At 42.8% G+C, this 13,822-nt stretch overlaps 1 protein-coding gene across 2 annotated transcripts in view; it reads right to left on the bottom strand.

Moving 5' to 3' along the window:
- ABCB1 (ATP binding cassette subfamily B member 1) overlaps positions 1-13,822 on the bottom strand; it is a 208,364-nt gene that overhangs the window by 95,685 nt on the left and 98,857 nt on the right. For both annotated transcript variants that reach the window (XM_042965581.1, XM_007076760.3), the window contains exons 26-28: positions 7,720-7,926; positions 4,499-4,645; positions 3,200-3,373 (exon numbers count right to left, since the gene is read on the bottom strand). In XM_042965581.1, the coding sequence (XP_042821515.1) occupies positions 3,200-3,373; positions 4,499-4,645; positions 7,720-7,926 (528 nt within the window). The remainder of the gene's footprint in view (positions 1-3,199; positions 3,374-4,498; positions 4,646-7,719; positions 7,927-13,822) is intronic.

A 13,822-nucleotide genomic window follows, 5' to 3' on the forward strand; every position in this document is an offset into this window, starting at 1 on the left:
GGATGAAAGACCTAAATGTAGGAAGCAAGCCATCAAAATCCTAGAGAAGAAAGCAGGCAAAAACCTCTTTGACCTCAGCCGCAGCAACTTACTCAACACATCTCCGGAGGCAAGGGAAACCAAAGCACAAATGAACTATTGGGACCTCATTAAAATAAAAAGCTTTTGCATAGCAAAGGAAACAATCAGGAAAACTAAAAGGCAACTGATGGGATGGGAGAAGATCTTTGCAAATGACATATCAGATGAAGGGTTAGTATCCAAAATCTTTAAAGAACTTCTCAAACTCAACACCCCAAAAACAAATAATCCAGGGAAGGAATGGGCAAAAGACAGGAAGGAACAGACACTTCTCCAAAGAAGACATCCAGATGGCCAACTGACACATGAAAACATGCTCAACATCACTCATCAGGGAAATACAAATCAAAACCACAATGAGATACCACCTCATACCTATCAGAATGGCTAAAATTAACAACTCAGGGAACAAGACATGTTGGCAAGGATGCGCAGAAAGAGGATCTCTTTTGCACTGCTGGTGAGAATGCAAACTGGTGCAGCCACTCTGGAAAACAGTATGTAGGTTCCTCAAAAAATTAAAAATAGAACTACCTTACAACCCAGCAATTGCACTACTAGGTATTTACCCAAGGAATACAGGTGCGCTGTTTCGAAGGGGCACATGTACCCCAATATTTATAGCAGCGCTATCGACAATAGCCAAAGTATGGAAAAAGCCTAAAGGTCCATCGACAGATGAATGGATAAAGGAGATGTGGTGTGTATACACACACACACACACACACACACACACACACACAATGGAGTATTACTTGGTAGTCAAAAAGAATGAAATCTTGCCATTTGCAACCATGTGGATGGAACTAGAAGGTATTAGGCTAAACAACATTAGTCAGAGAAAGATAAATATCCTATGACTTCACTCATATGAGGACTTTAAGATACAAAACATGAACATAAGGGAAGGGAAGCAAAAGTAATATATAAAAACAGGAAAGGGGACAAAACATAAGAGACTCAGAAATATGGAGAAGAAACTGAGGGTTACTGGAGGGGTTATGGGAGGGAGGATGGGCTAAATGGGTAAGGGGCACTAAGGAATCTATTCCTGAAATCATTGTTGCACTATATGCTAACTTGGATGTAAATTAAACAATAAATTAATTTAAAAAATGTATTTCTTCTTGGGAATTACCTGATCACGTCCTTTGCCCATTTTTCTTTGGAGGTGATGGCATTTTTTTTCCTTTTAAAATTCTTTATGGGGTGCCTGAGTGGGTCTGTCACTGAGCATCTGACTCTTGATTTCCAACTCAGGTTGTGATCTCATAGTTCATGAAATCAAGCCCAGTGTAGGGCTCTGCAGAGACAGTGCAGGGCCTGCTTGGAATTCTCTCTCTCCCTCTCTCTGCCCCTCCCCTGCTCTCTCTCTCAAGATAAATAAACATTAAAAAAATTCTTTATATAGTAAGGTTATCAAGTCTTTTTTTTTTAATTTATTTTGAGAAAAAGAGTCAGAATGTGAGTGGGGGAGGGGCAGAGAGAGAAGGAAACAGAATCTGAATCTGATGCAGGGCTCAAACTCACAAGTGTCAGATTATGACCTGAGCCGAAGTGGGACACTCAACCAACTGAGCCATGCAGCTGACCCATCAAGTCTTTTCAATAAATATGGTAAATACTCTTCCCCAGCTGGTCTTTCAATCTTATTTTCAACCTTATTTGTAGTGGTTTTTGTTGTTGTTGTTGTTGCTGTAGTCAGAATATCATTCTTTTGTGCTATTTTGTTATTGTGTTTGCATACATCTGCCACCAGAAGGATCAGCTTTGGAAGCAACCAATTATCAGGAAAAGTGACTCATTATCAAAACAGAAAAAGAGTTACTGCATTTTTTAAAATGCAAAAATAGGGGCACCTGGGTGGCTCAGTCAGGTGAGCATCCAACTCTTTAATTTTTTTAATGTTTATTTATTATTATTTTTTTAATGTTTATTTTTGAGAGAGACAGAGAGTGACAGACAAGCGTGAGCAGGGGAGGGGCAGAGAGAGAGGGAGACACAGAATCTGAAGCAGGCTCCAGGCTCTGAGCTGTCAGCACAGAGTCTGACATGGGGCTCAAATTCGCAGACTATAAGATTATGACCTGAATTGAAGCTGGATGTTTAACCAACCAACTGAGCGACCCAGGCACCCCCAGCATCCAACTCTTAATTTTGGCTCAAGTCACAATCCCAGGGTTGTGAGATCAAGCCCCGTGTCAGGCTCTGTGCTGACAGCTCAGAGCCTGGAGCCTGCTTCAGATTCTGTGTCTCCCTCTCTCTGCCCCTCCCTGATTCACTCTCTTCCTCTCAGGGAAAAAAAAATTAAAATCTCGTAAGAGCCCTTTATCAGAGCAAGGCAAAATGTTTGATGTGTATCAGAGTAGACACTTAACAACTGTGCATCCTTGGCTGCACTCCCACCTCTAAAATTCTGTATTGATGTATGTGGTTGGTTTAAGAGCCATCATAATGTGGAAACGTAAGAACCAGTAGGATCAAGCCCACAAAGCATGAAAGCAGATGGTTCTGTAGGACCCAGTGTGAATAGACATGTATAATAGGGATTATTTACACTATTTAACATTCTCACAATTAATGGGAGTTTTTAAAAGAAGTCTTTTTTTTTTTTCAAATGCAGACATAATCTTCAATATTCCAATTGGGAGATGATCATTTACAAGCATTTCAGACAAGATGACTGTGCTCATACAAAAGTTTAGTTTTATTATAGCACTTTACGCAAACATTCAGCACTTTTTGCCACTTCTATTATCTTTCAGCAAGGCAGTAAGTTACAAATAAGAAAATATAAACAAAAATTACACTATTTATTAACAAAATCTACTTTGAATTATTCTACAAATTTTTATAATGCAATTAACACCAGTGTTTTATTCCTTTCAATAATATTTCTTTCGATTCCTTTAATGATAAAGCCTGACGGCTCTGAACTTGGTGGAATGATCTTCAGCTGTGGAAGGAAATGTTAAACAGATAATTCTACATAGCGTTTCCAGTGACGCGCTCGCTTTTTTAACTTTGATTAAATGCCATATTTTAACACAAATAGAAAATATTTATATGGTCGTAAGGTCACAGTTCACTAGCGCTTTGCTCCAGCCTGGACACTGACCATGGAAAAGTAGATGCCTTTCTGAGCCAGCAGCTGTTGATGTGTGCCATGCTCCTTGACCTTGCCATTCTGAAACACCACTATTAGGTCTGCGTTCTGGATGGTGGACAGGCGGTGAGCGATCACGATGCAGGTGCGGCCTTCTCTGGCTTTGTCCAGGGCTTCTTGGACAACCTGATCAGTAACCACATACATTAATGCCGGTAAAAAAACAGTCCTCTCCTTTCTTCCTTCATAAGGCTCACTCTCTTCCAACAATAGGTCCTCCTATTTTAATAATGGTATCAGTGAAATATAACAGAATTTACAAAGCCAGGAAGCTGTCATATCAGGAGATAATCCTAGTGTGGATTAGTTCTGAGGCAGGAGTTATCTGTTTTCAAAGTTATGACAATAAATGCAGTCTGTCCGGTCATTTAAAAACGTGTACAGGTATGTCCACCCACACAACATCCTTCAAAGCCACCCTCCAGTCCAGCAATAAAGCAAATTCAGGAAGACTGAGCATAGGCTGAACTTCTGGCATTTTTAAGACAGTATATGGCTCAGAATTAACTTGTCTTTCAGATACCTGAATACTCAACTTTTTCTTAAACTGAAAATGATTACTAATATGTATCTTAAGATACCATCAGCTTTTGCACGGTATTAACCTCCTGCTTTTTTATATAGTTGCTGAGGAGATGCCACCAGTAGAAATAGGAAATTGGCTTCCTGACACAGCTTCGTAGGTCAATACAGAGATCCAGGGCTGCTTTTTGGAGCCTAAGTGCTATAAGACTGATTTCCCCTACTTCATCTTGTTCTCTTGAATAACAGCCACAGAAAGTGTTTAAATTCTGCTGACAGCAGACATAAATAACAATCAACGTATCTGGGCTGAATTTTGTTCTCTACTCTGGAAGACAGAAGCATAAGAGAGAGAGAGAGAGAGAGAGAGAGATAGAGAGAGAGAGAGAGAGAGAGAGAGAGAGAGAGAGAACTCTAGCAGGGGAGGGGCAGAGAGACAGGGAGACACAGAATGTGAAGCAGGCTCCAGGCTCTGAGCTGTCAGCACAGAGCCCGACCCGGGGCTCAAACTCAGGAACTGCGAGATCATGACCTGAGCCCAAGTCGGACACTTAACGACTGAGCCACCCAGGTTCCCCTTAAAATTTTTTTTTTCAATCTTTATTTTTGACAGAGAGAGAGAGAGAGAGAGAGAGACAGAGTGCGAGTGGGGGAGGGGCAGAGAGAGAGGGAGATAAATGTAAACCTTTTAAGGACAACCAATTCGAGTGCAAATGATTAAATTCTTACCTTCTCACTTTCTGTATCCAGAGCTGATGTAGCTTCATCCAAAAGCAAAATACGAGGCTGTCTCACAAGGGCACGAGCTATTGCTATGCGCTGCTTCTGGCCACCAGAGAGCTGGGTTCCTTTGTCTCCTACTCTGGTGTTATATTTCTGTGAATAGGGTTTTGTTATTATGAAACATAGAACTGATAATTCTAAAGAAGAGTTTGCTCAGAGAAAACAGGACAACTACTACCATAAACACACACAATAAATTTAAGTTCAGAAGCTGAGAATGGGTTCATAGAGAATTAAATGACAAAAATGGAGCTCTAAACGGCAGGTTTGATCTCTCTTCTTGAAAACAGACATTTGGGTTTTAGAGGTTATGTTTTTGTGTAAACAAGCCGATAAATTTATCAGGAAGAATACTTTTATAATGTTAGTCTCTTCCAGTCTTCTGATTTCATTATATTTGGGACAAAGATTGGTTTTGATGAAAGAAATCTGACTTGTACAGGCCATGCAGAAATAAATGAAGCTCATCTTACAACCAGCAGGTGGTGCTCTCTGCATTATTTTAAAGTCAGGGAGGGAAGCAATTCTTGGGATGCTAGCCTTTTGGTATCTGTTTTTATAAACTATCTTCTAATGCTTCAATACTTTTAATGGATGGTAAGGAATTCCACTTTGGTATCTAACTTTAAAAGCTAAAATCTCTAAAATTTTTTGATTTCAGAGTTCTTCCAAAGTTCTTCAGATACAGTTTCCCACAGTAGGTAATTGTCATTAACTATTCAATAGGAGGATAGGAACAGGAGTTATGAGGATATATAAGGGAGAGGAGGAACAAGAAACGACAGCATGCACAACCTAGAAAACAATACTGTGGGCTCTGATCCTGCATCCAGAATTTGACTCAACAATTCATGTTCTATACAGGATTGCCTATTTTTATTTGCTTTACCTGGTAACCCTAGTTCAATGGCACTCAGATTGAGATGTCCACGTGCAGATGGAGTCAGAGGACCCCAGGTGAGGCTCCAGCAGATGCTTTTGACCGGCTCCATCCCGGAGCTGCAGGTGCCTCAGAAGGCAGGAGCCACAGGGTACCTGGCTGACTCAATCAGTTAAGTGTTCGACTCTAGACTTCCATTCAGGTCACATCACACAGTTCGTGGGGTCAAGCTCTACATCAGGCTCTGTGCTGACAATGAGGAGCCTGCTTGGGATTCTCTCTCTCCCTCTCCCTCTCTGCCCCTCCCCCACTCACACTCTCTCAAAAATAATTAAACATTAAGAAAAAAAGGTGGCAGGAGCAATGAAGTGTGTCCCATGTGAGTGCAGGCATTCTCAAGTTGTACTGAGCCAATATCGATCTTGTTGAAGCAGGCAAAGGCAGGGCCGTCACCCTGAAGGAAGCTGGTAACCAGACTAGCTTCTTGCAGGGTGAGGAATTCCTAGTAGGAAACACTCAGGTAAAGAAGTGGGTTCTTGGGCAGAAAAAATAAGACTTAAGGAGTTCTGCCTTCTGTTTGTGCATCTAGACACCGAGGGAAAGAATCATGACCCCTATAGGTGTGTGCTCTGTGTGCGAGAGCCCAGGAGCCCAGAAAGGTTGGGTTCCTCTGGTAGACAGATAATGAATGCCAGAGGACAAGGTATGTTTAATAAGCTAGTTAGTATTTACTCTCTGTGTTTGTCTTTGTTAACCACTAGCCCAGTGGCTCTCAAAGTGCAACCTGGTAACTGGGCCATTAAAACACACGTTGCTAAACTGTACCTCCAAAGTTTCTGATGCAGCAGCTCTAATATGATGGTCAATGCCCATACTTTAGAACATACTTAATGACAGATCACTAGTAAAGGGGGTTGAAGCTATATCTTTCAAGTTTTCTAGCCTTGGGAAGGACCAATTATCCACAGCTGGGCGAGAAGGTTAAAAGGAGGGAAGAGGGGGAGCCTGGGTGGCTCAGTTGGTTGAGCGTCTGACTTCGGCTCAGGTCATGATCTAGTGGTTCATGAGTTCAAGCCTCTTGTCGGGCTCTGGGCTAACAGCTCAGGGCTTGGAGCCTGCTTCAGATCCCCCCCCCCCCCCCCCACTCTCTCAAGAATAGATAAACATTAAAAAAAATTTTTTTTTAATTAAAAAAAGGAGGGTAGAGGGACAATTCCTCCGGAGGTCTATGATGTGGTGGCAGAAGTTATTGGAAGAAGAGCTTCAGGTAAAGGAAACCTTGGGAAACAGAGCCAGCTGTTTTTGCCATCTTTCTGCATAAGGAGATTGCCTTCTGCTGGTTTGAGGCTACTGAGCTTTATTTTTAGGGGTGCTTCCTAATAAGAAAACTAGTAATAATGGGAGGGGGTATAGATATACCAGATCAAGGTGACTTCAAAACGCAGAACCTGGGGCACCTGGGTGGCTCAGTCAGTTAAGCGTCTGACTCTTGGTTTCAGCTCAGGTCATGATCTCAGGGTTCATGGGATCGAGCCCCACACCGGGTTCTTTGCTGACAGCACAGAGCCTGCTTGGGATTCTGTCTCCTTCTCTTTCTGCCCCTCCCCTGCTCTCTCTCTCTCTTAAAAAAATAAAATAAATAAATAAACATTAAAAAAAAAAAACAACGCAGGACCTAAGGGGCTTAAGGTAATGCAAGAGGTTCCTTTTATCTAACTTCCCAGGAAGAATTTAGAGGGCATCCACAGACGACAGCCCTGGGAGCCCCAAAGAAGGTTTCAATAATCAACCCTATAAGCAGAGACTGGGACCCATGAAATGTGCAATGGTGAGAGATTACATGTTACAACATCCACTCCAAGGGCTCAGCTCTTTTCAGGGAGAGCCTTCTTTCTGACATGGGCTCAGTTCTCCAGCCTGGCCCAACTCCACCCAGGTAGGTTTGCAGCTTGGGGGAGAGCAGCAAGGAGGCAGACGGAAGGCAGAAATTGGGGTAGAGGGGCTTGTGCCTGCTCCTGCAAGCCCTATGCTTAGTCTCAGAGGGAAAGGCCTGCCCCAGATATGCACTGTTCAGTCAGGCTTGCTCACAGGGAGAGCTAGTTGGGTAATCAGGCAAACATAATAGCAAATGGGGATACAAAGTGTGGGTAGATGTTGTGTACAGGTGGGTGTGTATTTTGGTTGCTCACTTCTCTTCACCTTTGGGAAACCAGGCCTATAGAAATCAAACTGTGGGTCAGGGAGGCTGCCACAGGCTCCTGGGCTCCTAATCTGGAGAAAGACTTACGTCAGGCAGTGTCTCAATGAAGGGGTGGATGTTGGCCTCCTTGGCCGCGCGCACAATCTCTTCTTGTGACACCACCCGGCTGTTGTCTCCGTAAGCAATGTTCTCACCAATGCTGCAGTCGAACAGGATGGGCTCCTGGGACACGATGCCCATGTGTGCTCGGAGCCACTGGACATTCAGGTGCTTTATCTCTTTGCCATCAATTAGCTGAAAATGAGAGTTCACAGAAAACTTCAGGACCAGCACATTTTTAACTTAGCAAAATCAGTATTGTTATTTCATACATTAAAATTGCCAAGTTACCGTGGGACACCGTTTTTGTTGCTGAGTTTGGACCATCAAAATTAACTAAACGAGATCATGGCTGTATGTTCTGATGAACTGCCATGTTTCTTCTGTTTTAACCCTGGTTTCCGATACATGAATGTGGTAGGCGGGATAATGCCTGCCCTCCAAGATACCCACGTTCTAACCCACGAAACCACTGAATGTTAGATCACATGGCAAAAGGGAATTAAGGTGTAAGGTTGCTCATCAGGTGATCTCAATATGAGAAGATGATCTGGGATTATCCAGATGGGTCCAAAGTAATCATGAGGGTCTTTGAGCAAGAGGGAGGCAGGACAGTATCAGAGTGATGCAATATGACAAACACTCAAGTTGTCATTGTTGGCTTTAATACAGAGGAAGGGGCCAGGAGCTAGAAAAAGTAAGAAAAGAGTCCCTTTAAGCCTCCAGAAGGAACACAGCCCCAGTAACACTTTGATTTCAGCCTGGTGAAATCCATTTTAGACATCCGACTTCCAGAATTTGTAAGGTAATAAGTTTATGTTGTTTTATGCCACTGAATTTACTGGCACCCTCATTCTTATCTATCAATTTTTCACAAGAAATGTAGCTGAGATTAAACTGGAAGTAAGTAACTACTGTGAGCACTCAATAGGTTTTGAGGTCAGGTTTCTAAGAATCAGGTTTTGGTAGAATGGGATGCAGCAGTTAAATGGAATAGAAGTGTGTGTGGGGGGTGGCTGCTGTATCTGTAAGTAGTTGTCGATCTTGGGGAAATGAATTAATTTCTCTGACCATTTTGTTGTGGGTAAGACAGGTATTATGATAATAATTCCTATACTCATAAAACTAAGGACATGAGATTATGTCTGGACCTTATTCAGCACAGTGCTGGGCACTGAGTAAGTGCTCAAAGATTGTCAGAGACTGGTAACTCTGTGCCACTGTCACTGAACACTGTCATAGCCACTGTGTCACTATCTATCCATACAGTGGATGGACAGAGGCCTGGAGGGGGTGGGGGATGAAAGGGTGGACAGACATCTACAATGCTGAGCCAATGGAGTAAGAAGGAGAAGCTATCTCTTCTCTAAGTGACCTGGCTCCCCGGGTTGCTCTGCAGAAGCCTGGAGATCTACTTTGCAAGAGAACTCTGGTATTCAGGTGAGAGAGCTATTCATCCCCTCTGAAGAAGACATCAGTGACTCAGCTTCAAGCTCTGCTCAGAGTGATGGTGACTATATCCTGAGCTGTATATGCTCTTGGGTCCCATGTGCCTGGCTTGGTGCCCCTAGGAGACAGCTGGCCAGGGGTAGGGTGCAATCTTTGCTGCAGGAACATGGCTTCTGGTTGTGAAGCTGGCACGTGTGGGGATAGAAACAAAGCCATGACCTTGTTAGTAACAAGCCCAGTTGCCATGGAGACTATTCCAGCATCTGTGTTCCAGGCTTTCTTACAGTGTTAAGTGAAGGTGGGAAGTAGAAGGTGGAGAGAGGCAATAAAGACTATACAAGGATGTGGCAAAACAGCAGGTCTTGTTAGATCGAACACTGTACTTGAGAAATGGAAATTTCAGGAAACAAGGAGTGGTTTAATTTTTTTTCCAAGCTTATGCTCCTGGGAAGGAAACGGACACTGCCTAACTAATATAATTAGACAAATGTGAATGATCCCATCACGTTTTAATGAGTTTCCCTATCACACTGAATACAGTAACACTCTTGGCTCTCTTCATCCCCACATGATACACTGGAATTAGAAACTACTTAAAACCTGTTTCTGTAGAGAAAACATTTAGAAATCTAAAGATAAAAGAGATCAGTGCAGAGGTTATTTGGCTGAGGCATGGGTGAAGGTCTAAGGGAAGACCAAGGAACTCTGGGGAATCAGTGAACACTGTTCAAAAGACACTGGCCTAAATAAAAACTTAATGAGGAAAGTAAACACAATGGTAATAATGAGATCAAGCCAGATTAAAATGACTAGCTATCTCTATTCCAGACTGTTCAATGTACTGCTTTCATCAGCACAATCAAATATGTGTTATTCTGCTATATATGTTTAACTCTGAAATCACGATTACAGATAAATTATTGAGCACTGGCTATATTATAGGTCCTGTGATAAGCTTGTCTCATGCATTCTCTTGTTTAAACTTCACAACATCCCTTGTGAGGTAGGCGTGGTTTTAGTCTCCATTTTACAGATTCAAAAAAAAAGCCAAGTGATACGCATGAGATCACACAATAACCAGAGGAGCTAGGATTGAATGTGTATACACTACAGGTTCGGTTTTGGTAACACAGTGTCTTATAATTGAAAGATTCCTTCTGTCCTCCTTCTAAGAGGAATATCCCATGTTAGCCCCGGCACCTACCCGCTAATACCCAGACTAGGACAACAGGCTTCTGACAACAGTGCATGGCATGGATTAGAGAAGGGAAAAGAAAAGGTTGGGCAAGACTCAGACCACAAGCAATTTTACAGTGAAGCTAATGAAGTTCAGCTTCAAGGATCCTAATCTGCAGGTAATTGCTGGGAGCTGAATCGTGTTCTGGGAGGGGGCAGGGTGGGGGAACAGCGGAAGGCCAGGCTGTAGTTAGGAATCTTCCAGGTGAATATTTATGATAACCTGTCTAAAGAGAAAAGGGACCTGAATCTTTAAGGTTTCGATATTTTGTTGTGATTTGTTTTATTAGAAGTAAATATTCACTTTTATACCTAATTTTGCATTCATAACTTTGCATTCTTTTATGGAGAGTCCCTAAAAATGTAGAACCTTCATGCCCCAAAAAACCTGGAACCTCCCCTCTGTACAATTTGGTGGCTTCATTTTGCAAGAGTCTCCAAAATTTAACCTACACCTTTCAAATTTATGAGCTCAGTGGCTCTCAAATGATGGTTGGCACCAGAATCACCTGGGAAAATTGTAAAAATTAATGGACCAGATCCTGACCTACTGGAATGAGCCAGGGTGTTCTTTAGTAGTTCTGTAAACCATTCTGATGGTTTGAGAACCACAGCTCAGGTCACTGTTTCTCAAAGTATAATTCAAGGCCCACTGATGGTCATGAGGATTTCCTGACCTCAGGGTCACATCCTTCCTTAAGTTCTTATAATCAATCATGCTCAGATCCACACACATTTTTACATGGCAACAAGAGCTACTTACTCGTAACCTACTGAGTTATTAAGGGTTACTAATTAATGGTCATTAACAAAACGGCACATGGACTCGTGTGTCTTGAGGACACTTCCACTATGAAGTCTGGCTTCTATGCAAAACTTGGCAGTACTTCAAAGCTCTAGCACAAATGTACAGGAGCAGATAATAGTGTTCCTTAAATAGGTAAGAACACTTGGTTTTCCTTGCATTGTCAGTGTTGTCTTGAGATGGTTATTGTCCGAGGCCCTCAGCATTCATTTCCATATTCCTCTGTACTACCTTTCTAGATAGGAAGGGCCAGAAGGCCAAAAACTATTTCTGAGACTCCCTTTTGGCTCTGGAAGTAATGGAGGTTATGCCAGTGAGATGCACTGTGCAAAATCTGTAAGGTATAGGCTCTCTTTAGCAGCAACAGTAAACTAACCCATGTGACCATGAATACAGTAGAGAGGCCATGACATTTTTGTTCTTCCTAAATGGGTTATAATTTGAAAGTTTAAGGATCAGATCTTTCATTAAATCTGCTACTACGGCCCAAATAGGCTATATGGATATATGGACATTAGAGGAAATCACCTATCAATGTAGCTCACATTATCTCTTGCATCAAATGACATCTTGACTGCTCACCCCCTCAGCCTCATTCAATGGCTCTGTTTATCTCTTAAGAAACAGCTCTAGGTGGAGGGGCCAATATGGTAGAGAAGTAGGGAGATCCATACTTCCTGCGTCTCTCAAACAAAGAAGGGTTGAAGCCAAAGGACTCTGAACCCCAAAAGTCTGGAAGAAAAGAGACTGAGTCTAACAGGGAGACATCAGGACAACCAGACGGTCCATAGGTGGGTGACTGTGAACGGCAGGACATAAAACGGGCCATGTAGGCATGGAGGAGAAGGATCCCCTTCTGCAGAGAGACAAAGGGAAAAGAAAGAGTGTCTCGGGAAGCATAGGACTGTATGTGAACGAGAGAAAAACCTCTGACAGGGACGGAGAGGGATCCCATCTCTAACTGCAGAGCTTTCTCCAGATTGGGGCTGGCTGCCCTATTCGTGACTTGGGGAAAAGGGGAGCCACCCCCGGGTTCAGTGGTAGATTAGGGGCACAGTCCACAATAGGAGAAAGTGGTCACCTCCCTGAAGTGCTGCTGCACGGGACAAAACCAGCTGGGACCACATATCAGCATAGAGAAGCGCTTCCCCAGTGCCAAGGCGCACAGAGCACAAGTTTAAATCCCAGCCAAGTGCCGGGGCATGGGAGTCGATGGAGTGAGACAGACTGCCCCATCTGCACCAGCAGCACAGTGAGGACGACTCCAACAGAGTGATTTGGGACACTAGGTGTGTGAAGAAGAGACTGGGGGGGGGGTTGCCATTTTTCTCCCCACCACCACCAAGGCAGGGCCTCAGGGATCAGTCCTCAGGGCCCACAGTGGAGGCGGACCTGCCTACACCAAACCATGTCCCTCCATCCCAGGTAACTGTGTGTCTACTGGAGCGGGATAGACGCTGAGGAACCAGATGGCCCCCTCCTCCAGACCAGCACTGCTGAATTGCCTGGATTAATTCTAGGACAATTCTTGTGACTCAGTATATTCTTCCTTCCTTTTCTCCTTCTTATTTCTTCCCTCCTCTAGGCTGGATATTCCAGTTGTTGGTTTGTTTAAGCAGACATACTTAATCCATTCCCCTGATACATGTTCTACACCTCCTTCTTTACTTTCTGTTCTCTCTCTCTGGAATAATCAAGCCGTATAGTTTCTCTGTCTGGGTAACTTTATCTTCCTTTCTTTTTCCCTCCTCCTTCTTTATTTTCCTTTCTCTCTCTCTGGATTAAGCTGTTTAGTCTCTCTGCCTAGTCAATGTTTATTGTTTTCTCCCTCCCCACCCCCCCGCACCAACCCCAGTCATTTCTCTCTTTGTATATGCTCTTCCATCAGCTCTACCCTGTTCTTTACTTATAGCTGGTGTTTCTGGTTTTTCGCTTTTGCATTGTTTGTTTGTTTTATTTGTCTCATGTTTGTGTGTTTTTGTTTCCTGTTTGTCTGTTTGTTTTCCTTTCTAGGGCTACTTCAAGGAACAAATCAAAGCACACCTGGTGGAGGGTCCAAAAGATCATTACAAGTAGGGAAATAAAATTACCAAAGTCACAACAACAGAGAACAAGTAACACTCCCCAAAAAACACCTCCTGAAGGGCCAGGCCCTGGACAGTGTATGACCCCCTTTAATATAGCAGTGCTCACAGGTGCAGAGCACATAACAAGCTTTTAAAACTCATAAGGGACAGAAAACTAGCCAAAATGATGAAACAGACGAATTCTCCTCAAAAGAAATTCCAGGAAGAAGGGACAGCTAAAGAATTGATCAAAACAGATATAAACAATGTAACTGAACAAGAATTTAGAATAATAGTCATAAGACTAATCCCTGGGCTTCAAAAAAGCATAGAAGACAGCAGAGAATTTATTGCTGCAGAGATCAAGGAACTAAAAAATAGTCATGATGAATTAAAAATGCTATAAATTAGGTGCAAAATAAAATGGAGATGGCCACAGCATGGATTGAAGAGGGAGAGGGGAGAATAGGTGAATTAGAAGATAAAATTATGGAAAAGAGGAAGCTCAGAAAAAGAGAGATAAAATAATCCAGGA

The sequence above is a fragment of the Panthera tigris genome, chromosome A2 (assembly GCF_018350195.1).
Source record: "Panthera tigris isolate Pti1 chromosome A2, P.tigris_Pti1_mat1.1, whole genome shotgun sequence".
NCBI classification, from domain to species: Eukaryota; Metazoa; Chordata; class Mammalia; order Carnivora; family Felidae; genus Panthera; species Panthera tigris.